This window comes from Liolophura sinensis, chromosome 10 (genome assembly GCF_032854445.1).
Source record: "Liolophura sinensis isolate JHLJ2023 chromosome 10, CUHK_Ljap_v2, whole genome shotgun sequence".
Classification (NCBI taxonomy): Eukaryota; Metazoa; Mollusca; class Polyplacophora; order Chitonida; family Chitonidae; genus Liolophura; species Liolophura sinensis.
Window position 1 is genome coordinate 30,437,574 of NC_088304.1, and position 17,445 is coordinate 30,455,018.

The 17,445-nt window shown below is 39.1% G+C and overlaps 1 protein-coding gene across 3 annotated transcripts; it reads left to right on the plus strand.

The window, feature by feature from the left end:
* Nucleotides 1-390: 390 nt before the first annotated feature.
* Nucleotides 391-17,149, plus strand: LOC135476114 (hillarin-like). 3 transcript variants are annotated; one of them, XM_064756014.1, is made up of 7 exons: nt 391-737; nt 5,012-5,128; nt 6,285-6,683; nt 10,838-10,987; nt 12,144-12,226; nt 12,426-12,569; nt 13,540-17,149. In XM_064756014.1, exons 1-7 carry the CDS (start codon nt 426-428, stop codon nt 14,900-14,902), a joined length of 2,568 nt encoding a protein of 855 aa, XP_064612084.1. In that variant the 5' UTR covers nt 391-425; the 3' UTR covers nt 14,903-17,149. The 3 variants fall into 3 exon arrangements, with proteins under 3 accessions (XP_064612084.1, XP_064612086.1, XP_064612085.1); XM_064756016.1 differs by having other exon boundaries at nt 609-737; nt 5,017-5,128; XM_064756015.1 differs by lacking the exon at nt 391-737 and adding an exon at nt 3,748-3,824.
* The last annotated feature ends 296 nt before the right edge of the window (nt 17,150-17,445 follow it).

A 17,445-nucleotide genomic window follows, 5' to 3' on the forward strand; every position in this document is an offset into this window, starting at 1 on the left:
ACGTCACTCTGGTGGTCGGAAGGTGGACTATGTGACACTGATCCACTTTTTTCAAGCGGGTCACCGCCACTGACTGACAGAAATCCAGGTTACAAAAATCGGCTATCTCACACCACCCGCGAGGAATATTGATTTTCTGCCTGATTTCAAACTCGTGCGCTTGTCGAGCTATCCCAGATATTTCAACAAGCCTGTATATGAACGTCATGCGCACAAACTGGCTTTTTTACGTGCGGCCGTTGTGCCACATGCAGGCGTGTTTAATACAGATGCCTGGGTGGCCGGCCTAGCCTTATATTTGAGGTAGGTCTGGGCGGGCATTGTAATATAACCCAGCCACCATGGCGGAGGGTGGGTCACCTAATACAACTGCCTCGGTTGTGGTGTCGGGAAATCACGAGGAAAAGGATAAGGATGCCTCTGTAATGCGTGCAGATGTCGAGGACAATTTGACGGCGCCTTCGGTTTCATGCCAGGACCCGTGTTTCCGTTGTCAGACGCGTGTCTACCCTGTGGAGAAAGTAGACGTCGGGGTGCTCTTTCACCGGAGATGTTTCCGATGCCGAGACTGTCGCCTGCAGCTCTCCCTTCGTACGTTCCACTGGAGCCCGGGCAGAGTACAGGATATCTTCTGCGCTGTGCACCTGCCGAAGTTAGTAGGGACAATAGACGAGCAGGCGATGGGCATCCGATCAGCGTTGAACGCCCCGAGGCGGGCGGGCATGCCGAACGAACAGGTAAAGCGCTTTCAGTATCCACGGTGTATTGTAACCGCAAATCTAGGCCAATGGGGCGGTCATGCATGACACAGTTTTGCCATTGTGTCTGTCATCGATATTAATACTCCTATAGTTACCCTGGTACGCGAGAGATGCGTAAAAGTTGCCTATTGCTCTGATGATTTGCTTCTTTGTTACATGTTACCGGCAGCTTTATTTGGTGTTTATACATTATTTCCGACACGTTCTTTTGTGAAGTTGTTTTTTATATTGTTTGGGAAATGGGCCTTGCGATTATCGACTTGGAACGCCCCTCCATGATCTACGTGGTACATGAATGTAGGACTTGACACACAAGTTATAGTGACCCAGAGTTATTAAATGCTTTCATATTTTAATTCAAACTTTTGTTAAACAGAAATAAATGTATTGAAATATTTGAATTCGAAACAGGCCTCGATTACCATATTGACAGTGTTGGGTGCTGATGACGTCACAAGCGTATCCATTTTGCCCTAAACCAATATATTAATGGTCAGAGTTACTATTTATTACTGTCTGTCAGCCAAACCGGAAAGTTAAAACTTCTCATGACGTTATCGACGCGCGTACAAATTAAAAATAAAACCCATAAAACACACTTTAATTTTCAGTTATTTAAATAGTTCTGAAACAAATCTTTAAAAAGAATATATCTGAAGGTTATTTCAGATACACTATTTATATGCAGCTGGTTATTTATTTCTTGTGTATTTAATTGTAGCAACCTGCGGATGGTCGTGGGTTTCCCCCGGGCTGTGCCCGGTTTCCACCCACCATAATGCTGGCCGCCGTCGTATAAATGAAATATTCTTGAGTACGGCGTAAAACACCAATCAAATAAATAAATAAATAAATTTAATTGTATTAGACAATCAGAAGTTCAGAAATACAACACCCTCCAAAAAATTCTTTCGAACCACATTTATGTCATGATGGCCTGTCTTTAAAACACGAAAACAATCATTTCATTAAAGCGCTGGATTACATCTTGATGAGGGATTGTAGATGTTCCATGTGGATACATAGTTATACTGCAGTCGACCTTCAAAATCTAATCCTTCGACCAATGTCTAAGTGTTTGGTATCCACATGTATCGTACATTTGAGTTCTTTTGGATAGCAGAACAATATCTTTCCCAAAACGCTTTATACTTCCTACTGAGCTTTTGTTAATAAGTTGGACATGAGCTTAGCTGTGCATTTTCTAGAGCCAGCTAAGGCCAGTGTATAACACCAGTCAAATTAATAAATCAGTATAAATTGAACATTGTTTTGTAAAATGATCCTGGGATTATTGGCCCGGAACATCCATTACGGTTGGTATTATCCCTGTCAGCATATTTTAGTATTTCTAATCAGTGTCTCTAATCCTTTGCAAGGCCTGAGTTAGTGTATTCTCATTGCTGCTATACTTCATTACGAATCACATGGCTTTAAGGAGTGGAAAGGAATCTGCATAATGAAGTGATAACATCAGATCAATAAATACCGCTTGTTTGCTCGGATAATCAGATTTGCTACATCGGATGCAGGCTATTATTGTATTTTTTCGCCATAGGAGTATTATTGTCTCAATAAACAATGACAGCAGCTATTAATTTATCTTGTTTATCCAATAATGATGAGCAAATGTTTTTGTTTGTTGTCCACGCTTTTGAAAACCCTGGGTAAGCCATTTTCACCTGAACTATTTCATGTTTAACGTTGCCTAGGATACAAGGTCATAAGGTCACCATATTTGCAGGAAAAGACACTGGCACTAACCATTCATTGTAATAAGCAGCAGTCACACGCCTCAATTTGTCACATAAGCTGGTCGAATCGAAAAAAAATAGGTCAAACGTCATTTCATATATTACGCGGTCTTCACGCTGTGCAATCATTTGTAGAATCCTGCAAATTGTGTAAAATCACATTTGTCTCCTTTTTATTCCACTAATCAAATTCGATGTGTCAATACGCCAAATCGAATCGTATGAACGCATCTTTATAGTCCACCTACTCACTCTAACACTGATCGTGTATTACATGTTACCTATCAGCCGAGTATGGTTTTGGTGTCTGAGTGGTCGCAGTCATTAAGTCATTAAGTTGTGACCCAATAAGGTCACGGGTTCGAATCTAGTTTTGGCAGCTCTCCAGGACGTTTTTTTATTTTTACTACGATGTATAATTAATTGTCACAATCCGTTCTTATAGGGGATATAATTTGTAAGTTTTACATCAGATCTTTTGCATGCACGCAACATATTAGTAACACTTCTGTGGCTGTTTTCCGTTTTATGGGATAGAGCCAAACATTTCCTTTCAAACTTCTCTACTTTATGGTATTTGTCCGATATAACCTGATCTATCAGGTCGTGGGGTCAACTCCAATTCCCGCCTGCCTGCTGCGGTTTTGTGCCAGAAGATTTGCCAGGTTTCCTCTACTTATGAATCGGTAGCACACCAGTAAATGTAAAAAACTTGTGAATGACGTATAAACAGCAGTTATCAATTAAATAAATCGTTAACAAGATGACTAATGAGTGAGGGCAGGACAGGCACGTGTGAAGCACGAATCTCTTCATCTTCTTAAATTCTACCGGTATTTAAGCGGGTAAATATGTATCTCATGATTATTCGCTATCACATGATCACACACTCTGATTTCTATTCAATAATTAACAAGGAAGCCAATTAGCGTCGTATGAGTCACCACTCCCTTTTAACTGTCCCTTCCACCCCCCACCCCTCCCTTACCTCTCCCAGACAGTTTCCATGTCCTGCTCCCCACATGTATGTAAACAGTGTCTACGGTCGATTCCCATGTCACTGATATGGGATGCATGTAGCTAGCTGTCATGCCTATAGGCGTTGTGACCAGGGCATATGTATTGCCGTATGACACATCCCCTTGATGACTCAGTAACTGTGACGCTGAAAAGAAATCGACACACATGTGACATGTAGTATTGTATCGTACCTGAACGCAAGCACATACAAACAGAAACTGTGCATTGGAGCACAACATTCAGTATCCAGCAGATTTGATTTTGAAAGATTGCCTGGTAAATTGGAAAGGTAAATTGTTGGTTTTTGATTACAAAATTAATCTATACATCCGTTTTATGTACTGTGGTGCATTAAGGGGTATGATTTTGCGATGTAGCGGATTGTCAGACAAAACAGCAGGACAGGTAAAATTGCCAAGAGGCCGTTTTTGACACATGACCTGACGTGTTTTTGACAAGATGACGTTTTTGACAAGATGCGAGTAATGACAACTATTTCATGGTTATGGTCCAAAAATTTAGTTTCGTACGGGTATGCAACTGTTTTTTTTTTCTGATTTTGTTGCAGATTTCGTCAGTTACTGGTCTGCTTGCAGCTTATATTCAAATCATGTTTAGGCCGCATTGACATGCATGCAGCTGTCACGCTCCCATGTCATATGTAGGTCGTTAACTGTTATATTTACCTTTGGGTATAACGCTTGTAAAACATATGCGACAATTTTGTTACACACAAACAATATAAAAGGCTACATGGATAGTAAAATCAGACCAGTGACAGGAGTGTGGTGAAATATGGTCTCTTGTCAGTTTGCCGTGGTTACGTACATGCCTGTAAATGCTTTAATAGTAGCAGTTTGTGTAGAAATAGACGAAATGCTGTCTATACACCCTTTCTATAACGCCCTTTCCATACCAGGGAAGGATGGCGAAAAAGCTGACGTAGGCAAGTAAAGCAAAGACTAATTGTGGATGTGTTGTCACTTTGGCTTAAGCTAGATTCGAACCCTCTTTCGTCCCACAAGAGGAGGCTATCTTTTGCCAGTCGATTGCTAGTCAGTCTTTGTACAAAGGACCTACACGTAGCTAAACATGCAAGGCGAAAATTCCTCTCAATTTTGTTCAGCTCAGAGTAAGCAGAGTAAGTGCGTCTTCTATTTCCTGGGCATACGGCTCGCCACACGATAAACACTGGGCCTTTTATAAACAACGATAGTTTGTAATTTACTTGGAGCTTACACAGCAGCTGATGTTGTCCATGTGCTGTGTCTGGGGGCAATCTGTTTCAATAAGGCCACGTGACTCGCAGAACCTGTCGTCTGCCTCATCCAAATCTGCCGCACAGCAACTGTTGTGCGCCTTTCATCTGTGGTCAGTATGTCAAAGAAGCTTTTAGTTTGATTTATATCGACCATTCCAAATCAAGCACGCCTTGTGGTACCCTGAATTAAATGGCTTTCGTTTTTAATTGTCAAGATTAGGGGCAGTGTCCACAATCCGGGCTGGCAGTACGACGCTGATGCTTTGGAGTTCGCTCACCACCGTGAGCTAGTGTCCAGGGCCAAGCGAAAACACTCAATGGGGACGTACAAGGTAAGCTAAAAATACACATGTAATCTTTGTTCTGCTCCTTGTTTTTTTCTCCAGTGTGATGTACCAGCTTTTTCAATTTGGCCCGGATGCGAATGTCTGTCATTGATTTAAGCCTTAATGAGACTTAATTGTTACGTTAATGGTTTAATATTCATAACAATGCAACTGCACAAAAGGAAGCCGTTGATCCTTAGCGTGTGTATAACTAATGCATGAAAATTGTGTCCATGCCAAAAGTTCTTTGTTTTCAAAATGTTAAAGTCAGTGATGTGGAACGAACGATTGCTTATTGCTTATAGTTTTATTACTATGTGACAAGTTTATTTACAGTGAGAATACCTAACCCACAAAAGCGGCATATTTTTGTAATGATGTAAATTCGCCTTACGCAATAATCTTGTACTAAATACAAAATGTATATTCACTTTGAGGTCAAACCGTTCCATTTGGTTTGTTACGAGACCACGTTGTTCAGAGAATGGAAATAACACTAAACAATAACTGGCCGTACATATATAAATTGGAACTTTTTTCCTGTGTTTTTTTTTTGTTAGTAATTGGACTGAATGTACATGGCGAAAGTGGCAAGCCATTTGGCTTCAGATGACTTTTACAGTAAATTTACGTTAGGAAAATTATGAGCATTCCAAAATGTCTATTTCTTGTAAAGTTTTTATTAAATACGGAAAGAATGATTGCAATCAATATGCAATAAACTCCAATGCTTTGTTGTAAACTTACAAATTCATCAGTACAGTGATCGTGAATTGTAGTACCTGCATGGGTTAAAAACCTCTTCTATGTACCGTCAAGCGATGTTGATAATAGAGAATTTGGAACGACTTTATCTTTCGAATTTAGTAAAATTTGTTAGCCAATCGCTTGGATTTTGTCATTACATGATCCAGTATTAATCAGATTATTAGAAGTGGTTTTTCAGGCTTGCAACGAAATTTGACCTCGAACCAAGAAAATAAATAAATCTATCATGTATTTAGTTAATTGACTACTTGGATCAGTCAAGAAGCTATTTAACTATACCATTATTACCACTTCTCAGAGACGCGCTGAGCGCATCAACCTCAACACATGAAGGGCCAAAATCAATAAGTTTCCAAAAGCGTATTGTATAAATCATGGTGTTTGTTTTGGTCAGGATTTCGAAATGCTCGGCGTTTTCGATGCTCAAAATGAGCTGGAACAAAAACAGAAAGAAGAAGAGGATATACTATATCAGCAACTACGTGAGCAACGGGAGATAGAGATCAAAAGATTGGAAGAGCAGTTAAAGGTGGAAAGGGACAAAACCGTGAAGAAGGTTTCCAGGGAATATGAGAGGAAGAGCAGTGAGTCAGACGCCCGCAGTGCACAAGCGCAGAGCCTTGAGGAAGAGCGACGGAGAATTGAACAGGAGTATAACGACAAGCGAGAGGCCCGCCTGCGTCGACTGCTGGCCAGCTTGTCACTAGAGGAGAAAACTAGCGTGGCGAAATTGGTGGAGAAACACAGTCAGGAAATGTTACTGATGATCGCTGAACGTCTGATGACAATACAGGTAAAAAAGTTCTCAATTCACACAGGTGTGTGGTGTAATTGACAGAGTGTGGGGTGTGATTGACAGATGAATGATTGGCACGGTGTGCGCTGTCATGAACAGGTGTAATGTTTTGATGACAAAGTTAAAGGTGAGTATGTATTTTGTGAATCAAGCTCTGTCGCTGTCACAGTCGACTGAAGATCTTTGTTTTTCTACTGCGGGCGTGCTTTACTTGAAATTATGATAAGACTGACGTGTGCTATGAATTGATATGTAATTACTGACGATACGTGTTTAAACTTTAAGCGTGCTGTTGACAGTGTATCAAGATAGTTGCCGTTCCCTGAATCCACATACACTGTGTGACACAGGCTGTGTTTTTAAGGTAATTGTAGAACTTGTGAAAGTGTTTGTAAGAAAAATGTGGATTGCTTAAAAGCAAATTTATGGGGCTTTTATGGCATTTGGCGTGATAGGTCACTTACAACGAAGAATGGTATTGTACAAGTCACGTATTATAAACTGTGTAAGGTTACAGTATATCCCTGGCAACACGTAGTTTGAAAACCACACATATAACACAGCCTTTAGTATTAATACTTCAGGAGAAGGGGTTAAACGGTATTCACGTGGACGTAATTGCGCGTCTCAGAAAATTGAACGTCAGCTGATAATCATATTGGCATCGATTAAATTATAACCTATGTTGAGACTTGTAAGGCGTGATATCTTTGCACAGCTAATATCGTAATAATGCTGATTTGTTCATTACAGTGTCATTTATTTTTGTATATATATATATATATATATATATATATATATATATATATATATATATATATATATATATCAACGGAAGTGCAGGCAATTAAAGTCTTTATAAATGGGAGAAATATAACAATGAACACCGGAAAACTAAAATGTTAAATGTGACACATGTATTACAGGCGAGGATGTAAAACAGCTATTTGGTTTACAAGCATTGACATTATTCTTACAAGTATAAATGATTCGCCATGGAGGAAATGACAACATTTGTTATAAAAAGAATCCGTAATTCATGCTGAGTCTTTACCTTTGGTTAAGGGCCCAAGTTATTATTTATCTTAATGTACTTAACATTATAACAAACTGGGTGTCTAACCTTGTATAACATATGCTTAGTGAGAAGCGTGTCCTGTGTTAAGAGAACATAAACCTCAGGTCAACCTATACGGAACGATGGATTGTGACGATGTTATTAGGTAGGCCTTCGACTACATGTACATATATTGTCTTCAAGTTTACTCGTGATTGCGTCAAGTTTGCTTGGGTAATGTAAAGACTAATGTGGTGTTTGTTAATTTCCTTAACATGACGTACCTGCTTGTGAGACAAAATACACGTTTTAGCACTTAAACTAGCTTCAGAGGTAAATCATCCACTGTGGACAATTGTAAAATAAATGTCTACGGGAAAGATACAGACCTTACTGTAGTTTTTTTTCTTTGATATAATTTCGGCAGCCTAGATTTTATGAAGCAAAAAAGTGGATATTAGCTGGTTAAATATATAGTAGTCTATGCTCTGTCCTCAAGGAACAGTCGTTGTAAGTAAGACCTTATCTTTAAAAGCTCTATTTAGGTGACATGACCTTTTAAAGTATGCCAGTGTCTTTACCTGGTCAACCTTCAGTAATACATGCATGTGACTTGCACTCCTGTACTTAGTATATAAGTGTGTATGTCTCACATTTTATAATATAGAGGGATTGCGTATTACATATCCTGGTCGCCGTCGTGTTTTTCTGGCTGTGTCCTGGTTCAGTCACAGTCCATTATACACCGATGTCATCACGCCATAACTTGTTCTTTCTTACTTCACCTCTGTTCTATGCTATCACTACATCGTATTTCACATCCTGGGAGTAGAGCCAGATTGCACTGTGACCTACATGGGCCGTCTTGTACAGTTAATGTACACCTGAGCCTAACCAGGTTTATGTACACTTTAGGTAAGGTACCGTTAACAGTGCGGTGTTACAGAACGCTACCCCGGGCATATTTACTTTGTCAAGGGTCGGTATTACTAGCCAGATGGATTTACAACACTGTGGGCTTGAGTTACCTATAATCACCTTAGACAGTTTTATTTTCCACTTTGCCAAACTTAAATTTTTCAGACTTGCACATATGTATTACAAGTATTGTCACTAGATATTGTCGATCATTGACATAGAGAATCTGTATATATTGAAATTTTACGGCTGTAAGAAACAGTGCTGTATATGTTAGGTTTATCAAGATCCGCCCCATTCAAGTTTGTCGATTGGAAGTGAGTCCAAATATTTCAGGATAGATTGGAAAAGACTTTCATGGATTTCGTCTATGATTGTTTTAAAAAAGAAAATCTTGTTTGCTTTTTGTCGAAGACGTGGTCTTCATATGACCAGTAATAAAGTTAAAATCAGTTTTTGAAATATTAAGGGTGTGTATACATGGGATTCATATGTAGACAGCAATGTCTCAACCGATGTCTTATTATTGACCAATCGTATTACGACTTCCCTGAATTTTCACTCTTTCCTGCGATAACTCGTCAGCTGTTTCCTGTTTTGAGTACATGAACATTTGATTTATCTGGAAAAGGGACATACAGTTTGATAGCCTTTCGCTCGCTTATGATTTCATTTCTTTTAGATGGTAAAGACGTTCTTATTTTATGCACGGAAAGTTTCGGTTTAGGTGATACAATTGTTTTTTTTTTCTTTAACACATTTACAGGTGTAGCGATGTAAAATTGTATATCACTCTAATTAAATGAAAAAAGTAAAAAAAAAAAGATAATTCATTGTAAGCATAAAGATTCATTTGGTTTTTATTAAGTTCCTTAAATATTCTTACTATAAAATAAACGAAATATGGAGGTCTACGGGATAAGTTCATTGGATCGTTTGTGAAGTCATATGAGAATGTGCATGTGCTGGTCGTATCTGAAAACCATCGACTCTTCCAAGTCCTTTTCTTACCTCTGTGTCAGTCTAGGATTCTGCACCATCAATGTAGCACCATGAAATTGGTTCATATAACCAACAAATAGGAATCAAATGAATCTACAAATCAACCAGTCAGGTTTCATTCCCAATATGTACACGAGCACACGATGTATAGCTTCCGGAAGTTCTGTTAAGTCAGTGAGTCACGTCACGTGACATTGCCATAGAAGCAATCCTCTATCATAGACACCGTTTTCGGCAATCAGTTTAAGTACCTCTTCACCCACTGTCTAAGCAGCCGAAGTCATCTTTATGTGCGTGTATGTGTAACGCTACTCTGCTCGATGGCAGTAAAGTAAAGCATTCAGCATCGTGTAGAATGTTATAGGCCCTGACATCGTTAGAAAGAAGCTGCCGTGCTCGTCCGTCTTGAAGAGAGTAGATATATAACTATCAGCTTTTGAAATGTATATACAGGCAACCTTATATAATTGAGATTTGTCACGCAATGTTTTGCGAAATTTTACTCCATAACCCTCAAAACTGTATACAAATTGTTTGGTGGGCCTGTCTATCACGAACATTTTTACGAAGCTTTTTAGCTTTCATAATATTATACTTTTGCAGTGTTTGACTAATGTTTAATCGAGAAGCACTCTGTCTTGGACTGAGACAAAAACACTCCCGACAATTTAATGAACTTAAAACATTTTGCGGCATGTGGGCCATGTTTTATTTCGGCTCTCGCTGGTTTGGGTTGCGGTATTATACTCTTAGATTTCTCAAGTACGTTGCCATTTACGCTGCAAAAAATACTGATTTAAAATTTGTATGAAGAAATAGACTCCACCAGTGGGACAGGACACCAGGTGCATTATTTCTAGCATGTGGCTATGCTGGCTAAGTTTGTGATGTCCGTATTCGATAGTGTGTGAGCAGAGATATATGTAGATGCATGAAATGTACATGTATTACAATTTATTTCTTTACTGAAGGGAAATTTTCCCCGACTAATGTCGGGTTGAGGTCAGATGTAACCGCGGAGGAAAGTGGAGCACCCGGAGGGTTCAATGCCAAATGCGGATTCTTGAAAGATAATTGACAGTTCAAACCTTCGTGTGACGTGATCACTGGCGTTTAATGTTCTTGAAACAACGACTACTTGTTACTGATATTTTTCTCTATATTTGAATTGAAGGAAGAAAAAGAGGGTCACGATATAGAAGCAGACGACGATGGACTCTTGGACTTGTCACAACCCCCAGAGGTCTCACCACCAGAAGTCAAAAAGTCCCAGATGTTTTCTAGTCCAAAGGTGTTTGATAAGGTGGACAACAATGCCATACAAGTAAGAAACACAACAAACCTGGCAATGGTTTGAATGGAAACATTCTTTTAAAATGTTTTTCTACTAACCCAGATGTATTTACTGTTTGATAATTTCGACAAACAACGCCATACCAGTAAGAAACACGACGCAACTGGTTGTGAATGAAAACATTCTTTTGAAATCTTGGGTAGTTTTATGATCCAAAGCCGCACGCGATACCTTTTTCATTCAGTTTGAATGAATGTTTAATTTCAAACCACTACAAAATGGAACCTGTGCCCAGATTCACAAAGCGGGATACGACATTTTTCTTCGCACATTTGTCGTACGATATTTTTCACGTCACTATTACTGTACCATTGTAATGTATGTGCGATTATCGTACCTGTACATCTTTGTGAATCGTATTTGGCCAAACAAACAAATAAGAGACATAAAAGTCCTGAGAGATTAAGGGCCATTCCTGAACCTGAATTATACGATAAAAAATAGAACATATAAGATGCGATGAAATTAACGTCATTGATAAGATCTATGCTGTCATCAGGTTTTCATTTCCTTTGCAGTAAAATACAGCCAAAAAGAAAGATTTTGTCGCGTTTTTATAACTAGATGTATCAGGTGTGACATCTCAATGATCTCGTAAAGCTTATTTATGGGATTTCCAGTTTTACTACATCACGAAACACTTGCCTCTTCCCATAGCTTATCAGCTAAGCGTGGACAGTTCAAATGAAATTAAAAGCAGTTAGTTCATTTGTGATGATATGGGAATTTCTGTTTTTGATATATGATCGTTCTCAAAAAATTAGATTATTTTTTCCTCTTCTCTTAAGCAAGAATAAAAAAAATGTTCATGGACATCGTTTTTACGTCTTTCATGCTGAATGTTTTATTGATGTATGTTGTACTACAGTATCTTGTAACCATAAATTTTCCCACCTTTATGATTGAAAATTGTGTATATTAAATTCAAATCTGAATTCCTATACCATTTCAAAGGAAATAAGTAACATAAATGCAAACATTTGTAATCACCAACTAAACCTGAACAAGACGTGATCAGAGCAGCACTGTCTAAATATATGTTCAAATGCATTCTGTTACATTTTGTATGTTTGTTCTAGGTCTGATGAAAACTTCGTATTCTAATGTATCATCCCTGTAATTACAGACGGCTAAGCAAGACCACTCCACCTTTACCTCCCTGGTGAAAGATCTTACCAGAGACTGCACCTCAGACTTGGAAAAAGTGAGGTATGCAGACTTTTAAATCAGTCATCTGTTTGCACCAGATAGAGTAATTACTAATGTTTTACAGTGAGGTTGATTGCATTTTATTTGTATGCATAATGTAAACAATTTTAAAACAAGCAAAGAAAACATGTATTTTCAAATATTCCTGTCTAGACTCCAACTTGTCTTTCTTATGGTTGTTCTTATTTTAATTCGTCAGAGCGCTATTTCTGTGGATTACCCTCAAGGACTTGAATAAGTTGGACATGAAAGAAACCGTCCACCCAGATTCGCCAATGGGATTGCTGCGAGGCATTAAATGCGGAACTGAGAGTTACCATGACTTATTCAAACGGCTGTGCAGGTTTGTCATCTTTTGTCAGGTTTATCTGTCTTAATTCCATAGTCTGTCGGCGAATTTTGGCCTCGCGGCTAATCTTTCGTTTGCAAAGTCACTGAATCATTAGCCCAAAGCTAGTTGGGACGCTACAATAACGTAGCACCCAGCTAGGTCCACACGGGCCTATTTCACTAAAATTAACAGCTTGAACCGACCTTATATTTGGTATGCTTTAGTTATTCTATTTATTTATTTGTTTTACGCCGTACTCAAAAATATTTGACTTATACGACGACGGCCTGCATTATGGTGGGGGGAAACCCGACAGAGCACAGGGAAACACACCTTAGTCATTCTATCCGTACTGGTATAGATATGTCAAACCATCTTTTAACAGTAATCCAACCGTTTAAAATTTTAAATCGAGCATATGGTCACCTATTGTCACAGCTAGCCTTGGGTTATGAAATTCTGGACTTGCCAGCTCATGGTGTTCATTGTTTACACCCTTTTATCGATATTGTCGCCGTACGACTTCGTGGTAAATCATAACTCGAAATTGTGATGTTAGATATCGGGGTGCGATTCCACACGCCGATTTGAACATTTAAACTTCAATATGACACGCAGCTTGTAGCCCCCCAAGTTTTGCCACATTTGTCAAAACTAATATTTGTTATAGATGTATGTTCCCTGTTCAACTCACGCGACACAAAAATCAGCGTTTATGTCACATTTAAGCTTTGAGGAGTGGGTCTCACTTGTTTTATGAGGCCAAATCTCTAATTTGAATATGAATTTTACACTTTTAAGGAGAGAGCTGAGTTTGCGCAATAAGCCCTGATATCAGATTGAATGCAAAGTTTTCATCAGCTAGAAGGCACGAGGTGACCAATGAAAGTAAATATGTTTCTCTATCTGTCAGCGAGAAACATTTATACATTGTTTATTATTAGTTCATAAATATTGAACAATTCATTTGCCTTCTTTTCAGTTACGCCGGGTTGTTCTGTGAGATCATTCAGGGATATTCCAAAGGAGCGGGATACAAGCCTGGGATGCGCATGGATAGCCCAAGATTCCGGAATTGCTGGACAGCTGTCTGCATTGATGGGTGTTGGCAGTTTATCAACTCTAACTGGGGTGCCAGACATGTCAAAGGACACCTGAAGAGCGATCTGGACGATCCGTCCGAACTGCATTATAAATGTGATGAGTTCTACTTTGTGACTGATCCCGAAAATCATATTTACCAGCACTTTCCTGACGATCCAAAATGGCAACTTTTGGAATGTCCAATATCCATGGCGGATTTCATCAATCTTCCCGTGGTTAAATCCCCGTTTTTCTCGTTAGGACTTCAGTTTGCAACACACTACGATTCGTTGCTTGAAACGCGCAATGGTGCCGTCGAAATAGAATTAGTGGCCGTGAAACTGACAGAATTTGGTCACCTTCTAGACCCAAAGGACAAAACCGAAAACCGGAAGTCTGCAGAAGGTCGTGTGTTTGTTCGCCAAATTGGTCAGAGAGTAATTTTCACTGTTGCACCACCCTATGTAGGAAGGTTTTACTTCACTGTCTACGCTAAAGAGGACTGGGTCTCTGAATCCCTCCAAAGTGCCTGCTCCTTCCAGATCCGATGCACGGCGAGAGACAGGGTAAGGCAAGCACACTATCCAAAAGTGCCTTCGTTCGGGCCGATGCCTAGCATTGAAGCCTATGGAATATTGCCGAAATCCCATTCAGATCCCTTTGTACAATTTACTGGGGAAGATTTGTTCATCGAGTTTGCCTTAACGAGAAACTTAAAAGTGTCCGGCATGTTGGAGTACTATTTTCCCGGGCAATCGGAGCGCCACGAGGACTGCAAGAGAGGTGTATTTTTACATTACAAGAGCAAAGACGATGTGGTGTTTTGCATACGCTGTCCAAAAGTTGGAATGTACGTGTTTTCCATATTTGGTGGTGATAACAACGAAACCAATGGTGCCGATGACAACAGCAGGACAAACGAGTGCCTATTTAAATATCTCATAGAAGCTAAGACAGCTTCCAAGCTACAGACAGGCCTCCCAAGGGCTTGTCACCGCTGGCACGAGTGTCGCCTTATCTCGCCGTTTCACGGGACATTGTCACGTGACAACAAGATCATGTTTCGACTCCTGGCGCCGTTGGCGTTAGACATTGCTGTTATGATAGCAGATGTGTGGTTTCACTTGAAAAAGAACAAAGACGATGTGTGGGAAGGGCATGTGTACACAGGAAAAACCAGCAATACAAAAGTAAAAGTTTATGCCAAGTTACAGAAAGACAGGTCACGCTTCTCTCCCCTGGTGGAGTTTATTGTCTCTTGACCAAACTTAATATCATACGTTGTTTTGATTTTTTCTTCACTTAGCGACTATGGCAATAAGCCAGTTGAGAGGAAGAAAATGGCATATTTCCTATTTTTGTCAAGCATATAAAAAACATATATTTACATTGTGTGTTTTTCCAGGTAGATATAATATGCTAGTGGATGTCATTCTGCTGGTAAACTAGGCATGCTCGATGACTGGTCCATTTGCCTTGTTCGGAAAGTTAAAAGTGCTGACAACGCAACACTTTGAGATTTTCTCCCCCAAATTGTAATTAACACCACTACGTTTTTCTTCAGCGCGTAATTCTGCTTAAGCCATTGGTGCAAGGGGGCGTGTAAATCGCTGCAAGGGGAACATTTACATGATCAGCTGGAATTAAACCTTAACTGAGGGAAACTAGTATGAAGGGCAGATTTCAACGGTTACATGTGGCCATTTGCCAACTATCACACCGTCGTCGCTGCTCTTGTTTGACTCTGTCCACTGTAGTTTTTTATATTAGGGAAATGGGTCGTCCATTCAAGATTAAAATATTGGGAAGTGTATTAAACTACGCTCACAGGGAACTATCTGGAACTATCAGCGGGGGGCAGTAACCCAGTGACCTCCTCCTACCATTGTGCTCGCTATGAGTTTAAGTACAGTTTTTGCTGGCTACCTCTCTGGCCGTACGTGGAAAGGTGTGTCAACAACCTGCGGATGATCCTGGGTTTCGTCCAGGCTCAGTCCGGTTTCTCCTATTGTAATGCTGGTCGTTGTCGTACAAGTGAAACATTTTTGAGTACGGCGTAAAACACCAATCAAATAAATAAATAAATCGGATATATCCACTCGTATTCCAGTGTAGAGGATTGAAAACAGGACAAACTGCATGTATTTCTTGCGATTCATAACATTCAGATAGATCAATGGATTATTCACAAGTTACAATTTTGCGACAAATTGCACGAAATAGGCGATTTAATCATAATCTACGCTTTAGTGTGGACTAAAATCTCTTTGTATGTGCTATCATAAACTGGTATTAAGATATATGTCGGGCAGTCAGCTCCAGAATGTTAAGATAGGTAACAGAACCAATCGGTTATATTAGACATTTAGTCATAAAACCTAGTCATCTAAGAAGAAGTATTACAACAGCTGTTAGTTTGGTAACCCAGTGAGGATTAAGTTTGAAGTACAAGACGGTCATGGTAGAAGGTCATTGTGTGAATAACTGAACAGAAGTTAAGTGGAAACATAAAAGCAATAGTACAATAGACATTTGAAATGAAATTGCATTATATATTATCTACTCTTCGATTTATTTGGTCAATATATTTCTCATTTTAACACTAGCTGCATGTAGAACGGGATGCGTGTGGACGGAAATACCTAGGTTTATCGCCGGTAGTGCTTAGAACGTAATGCTTATTAGACAGAAGGACAATTTTAATTAGTGTGAATATGTCAATAGAAACTATATTGTGCAGATAGTTCATGCTGGGAGATGTTACTAGCTCAGTGAGCTATATGTCTCGCCCAGGTATGAATGTAATGCTGTCGAAAGGGTGTTAAGCTATAATCCTTTATTTGATTCATGCTTTGCGAAGTACATGTATCATGTGATTTTGTATCGACTTGTTAAAAGTAAGCTGGAAGGAGGTAACAATAAGAAATAATGATGTCAGTGATAACGTTAGTTGCTACTCCAAAACTGAATTGTGTTTTAATATAGGCCTATCCCTTTAAACGAGAAATATGTTAGTCCTTGAGCAGTTTTTGCACCGTTCTCTCTTTTCACTGAATTATACATATGCATGTTCAAACCTTGAATATGTATCCATGCTGGCCATTTATTTCAGTATTTGCATAATACGTGCGGTGTCAGACAAAGAATAAGGTCTTTCCCAATAATACTGCTATATCAGCTTCATTTGTCATATCAATTTGTCGCTTGTCAATAATAATTATAAACTCTGTGACTGAGCTTACAGTTTTTTAGTAAGCAGTATTAATCTGGTAAACGGAACTGTTGTTGTTGTTGCTTCTTTATTTAATTCTTTATTGTATTACATTATGATTTTTAATAAATGGTTAATTCTTAAAGTAATTCAGTACAGCCTATGTCAAAATCCGCCTTTTCCAGAGACCGATTATCGCTTATCAAGAGCAATACTACTATAGTTACTATACATTTTCTGTTATATGATGTAACTGGTTAGAGTACATCAATAAAACCTTGAAGTACCCTTGCTCAAACGAAGGCTTAATGTTAAATACCATTGTGTGATCACCATCCAACACTGTTGGGAATGACTGGAGGAGTTATTTCCCCTGAATATTAAACTTGATCATAGACTTCATGTGAACACACTGATCTTACTAATGAATGGATGGATGAATAAATGCTTGGGTTTTATGTCGTACTAAGCAAATTTTAGTCACATGACGAAGGGAAGTCATAAGGTCTGTGTACATATTCTGTATCTCCTTGCGCCCGAGATGAAACGTTGCCGACAAAGTGTTACCGCCACTGAAGTGTTATGCCGAAGGCA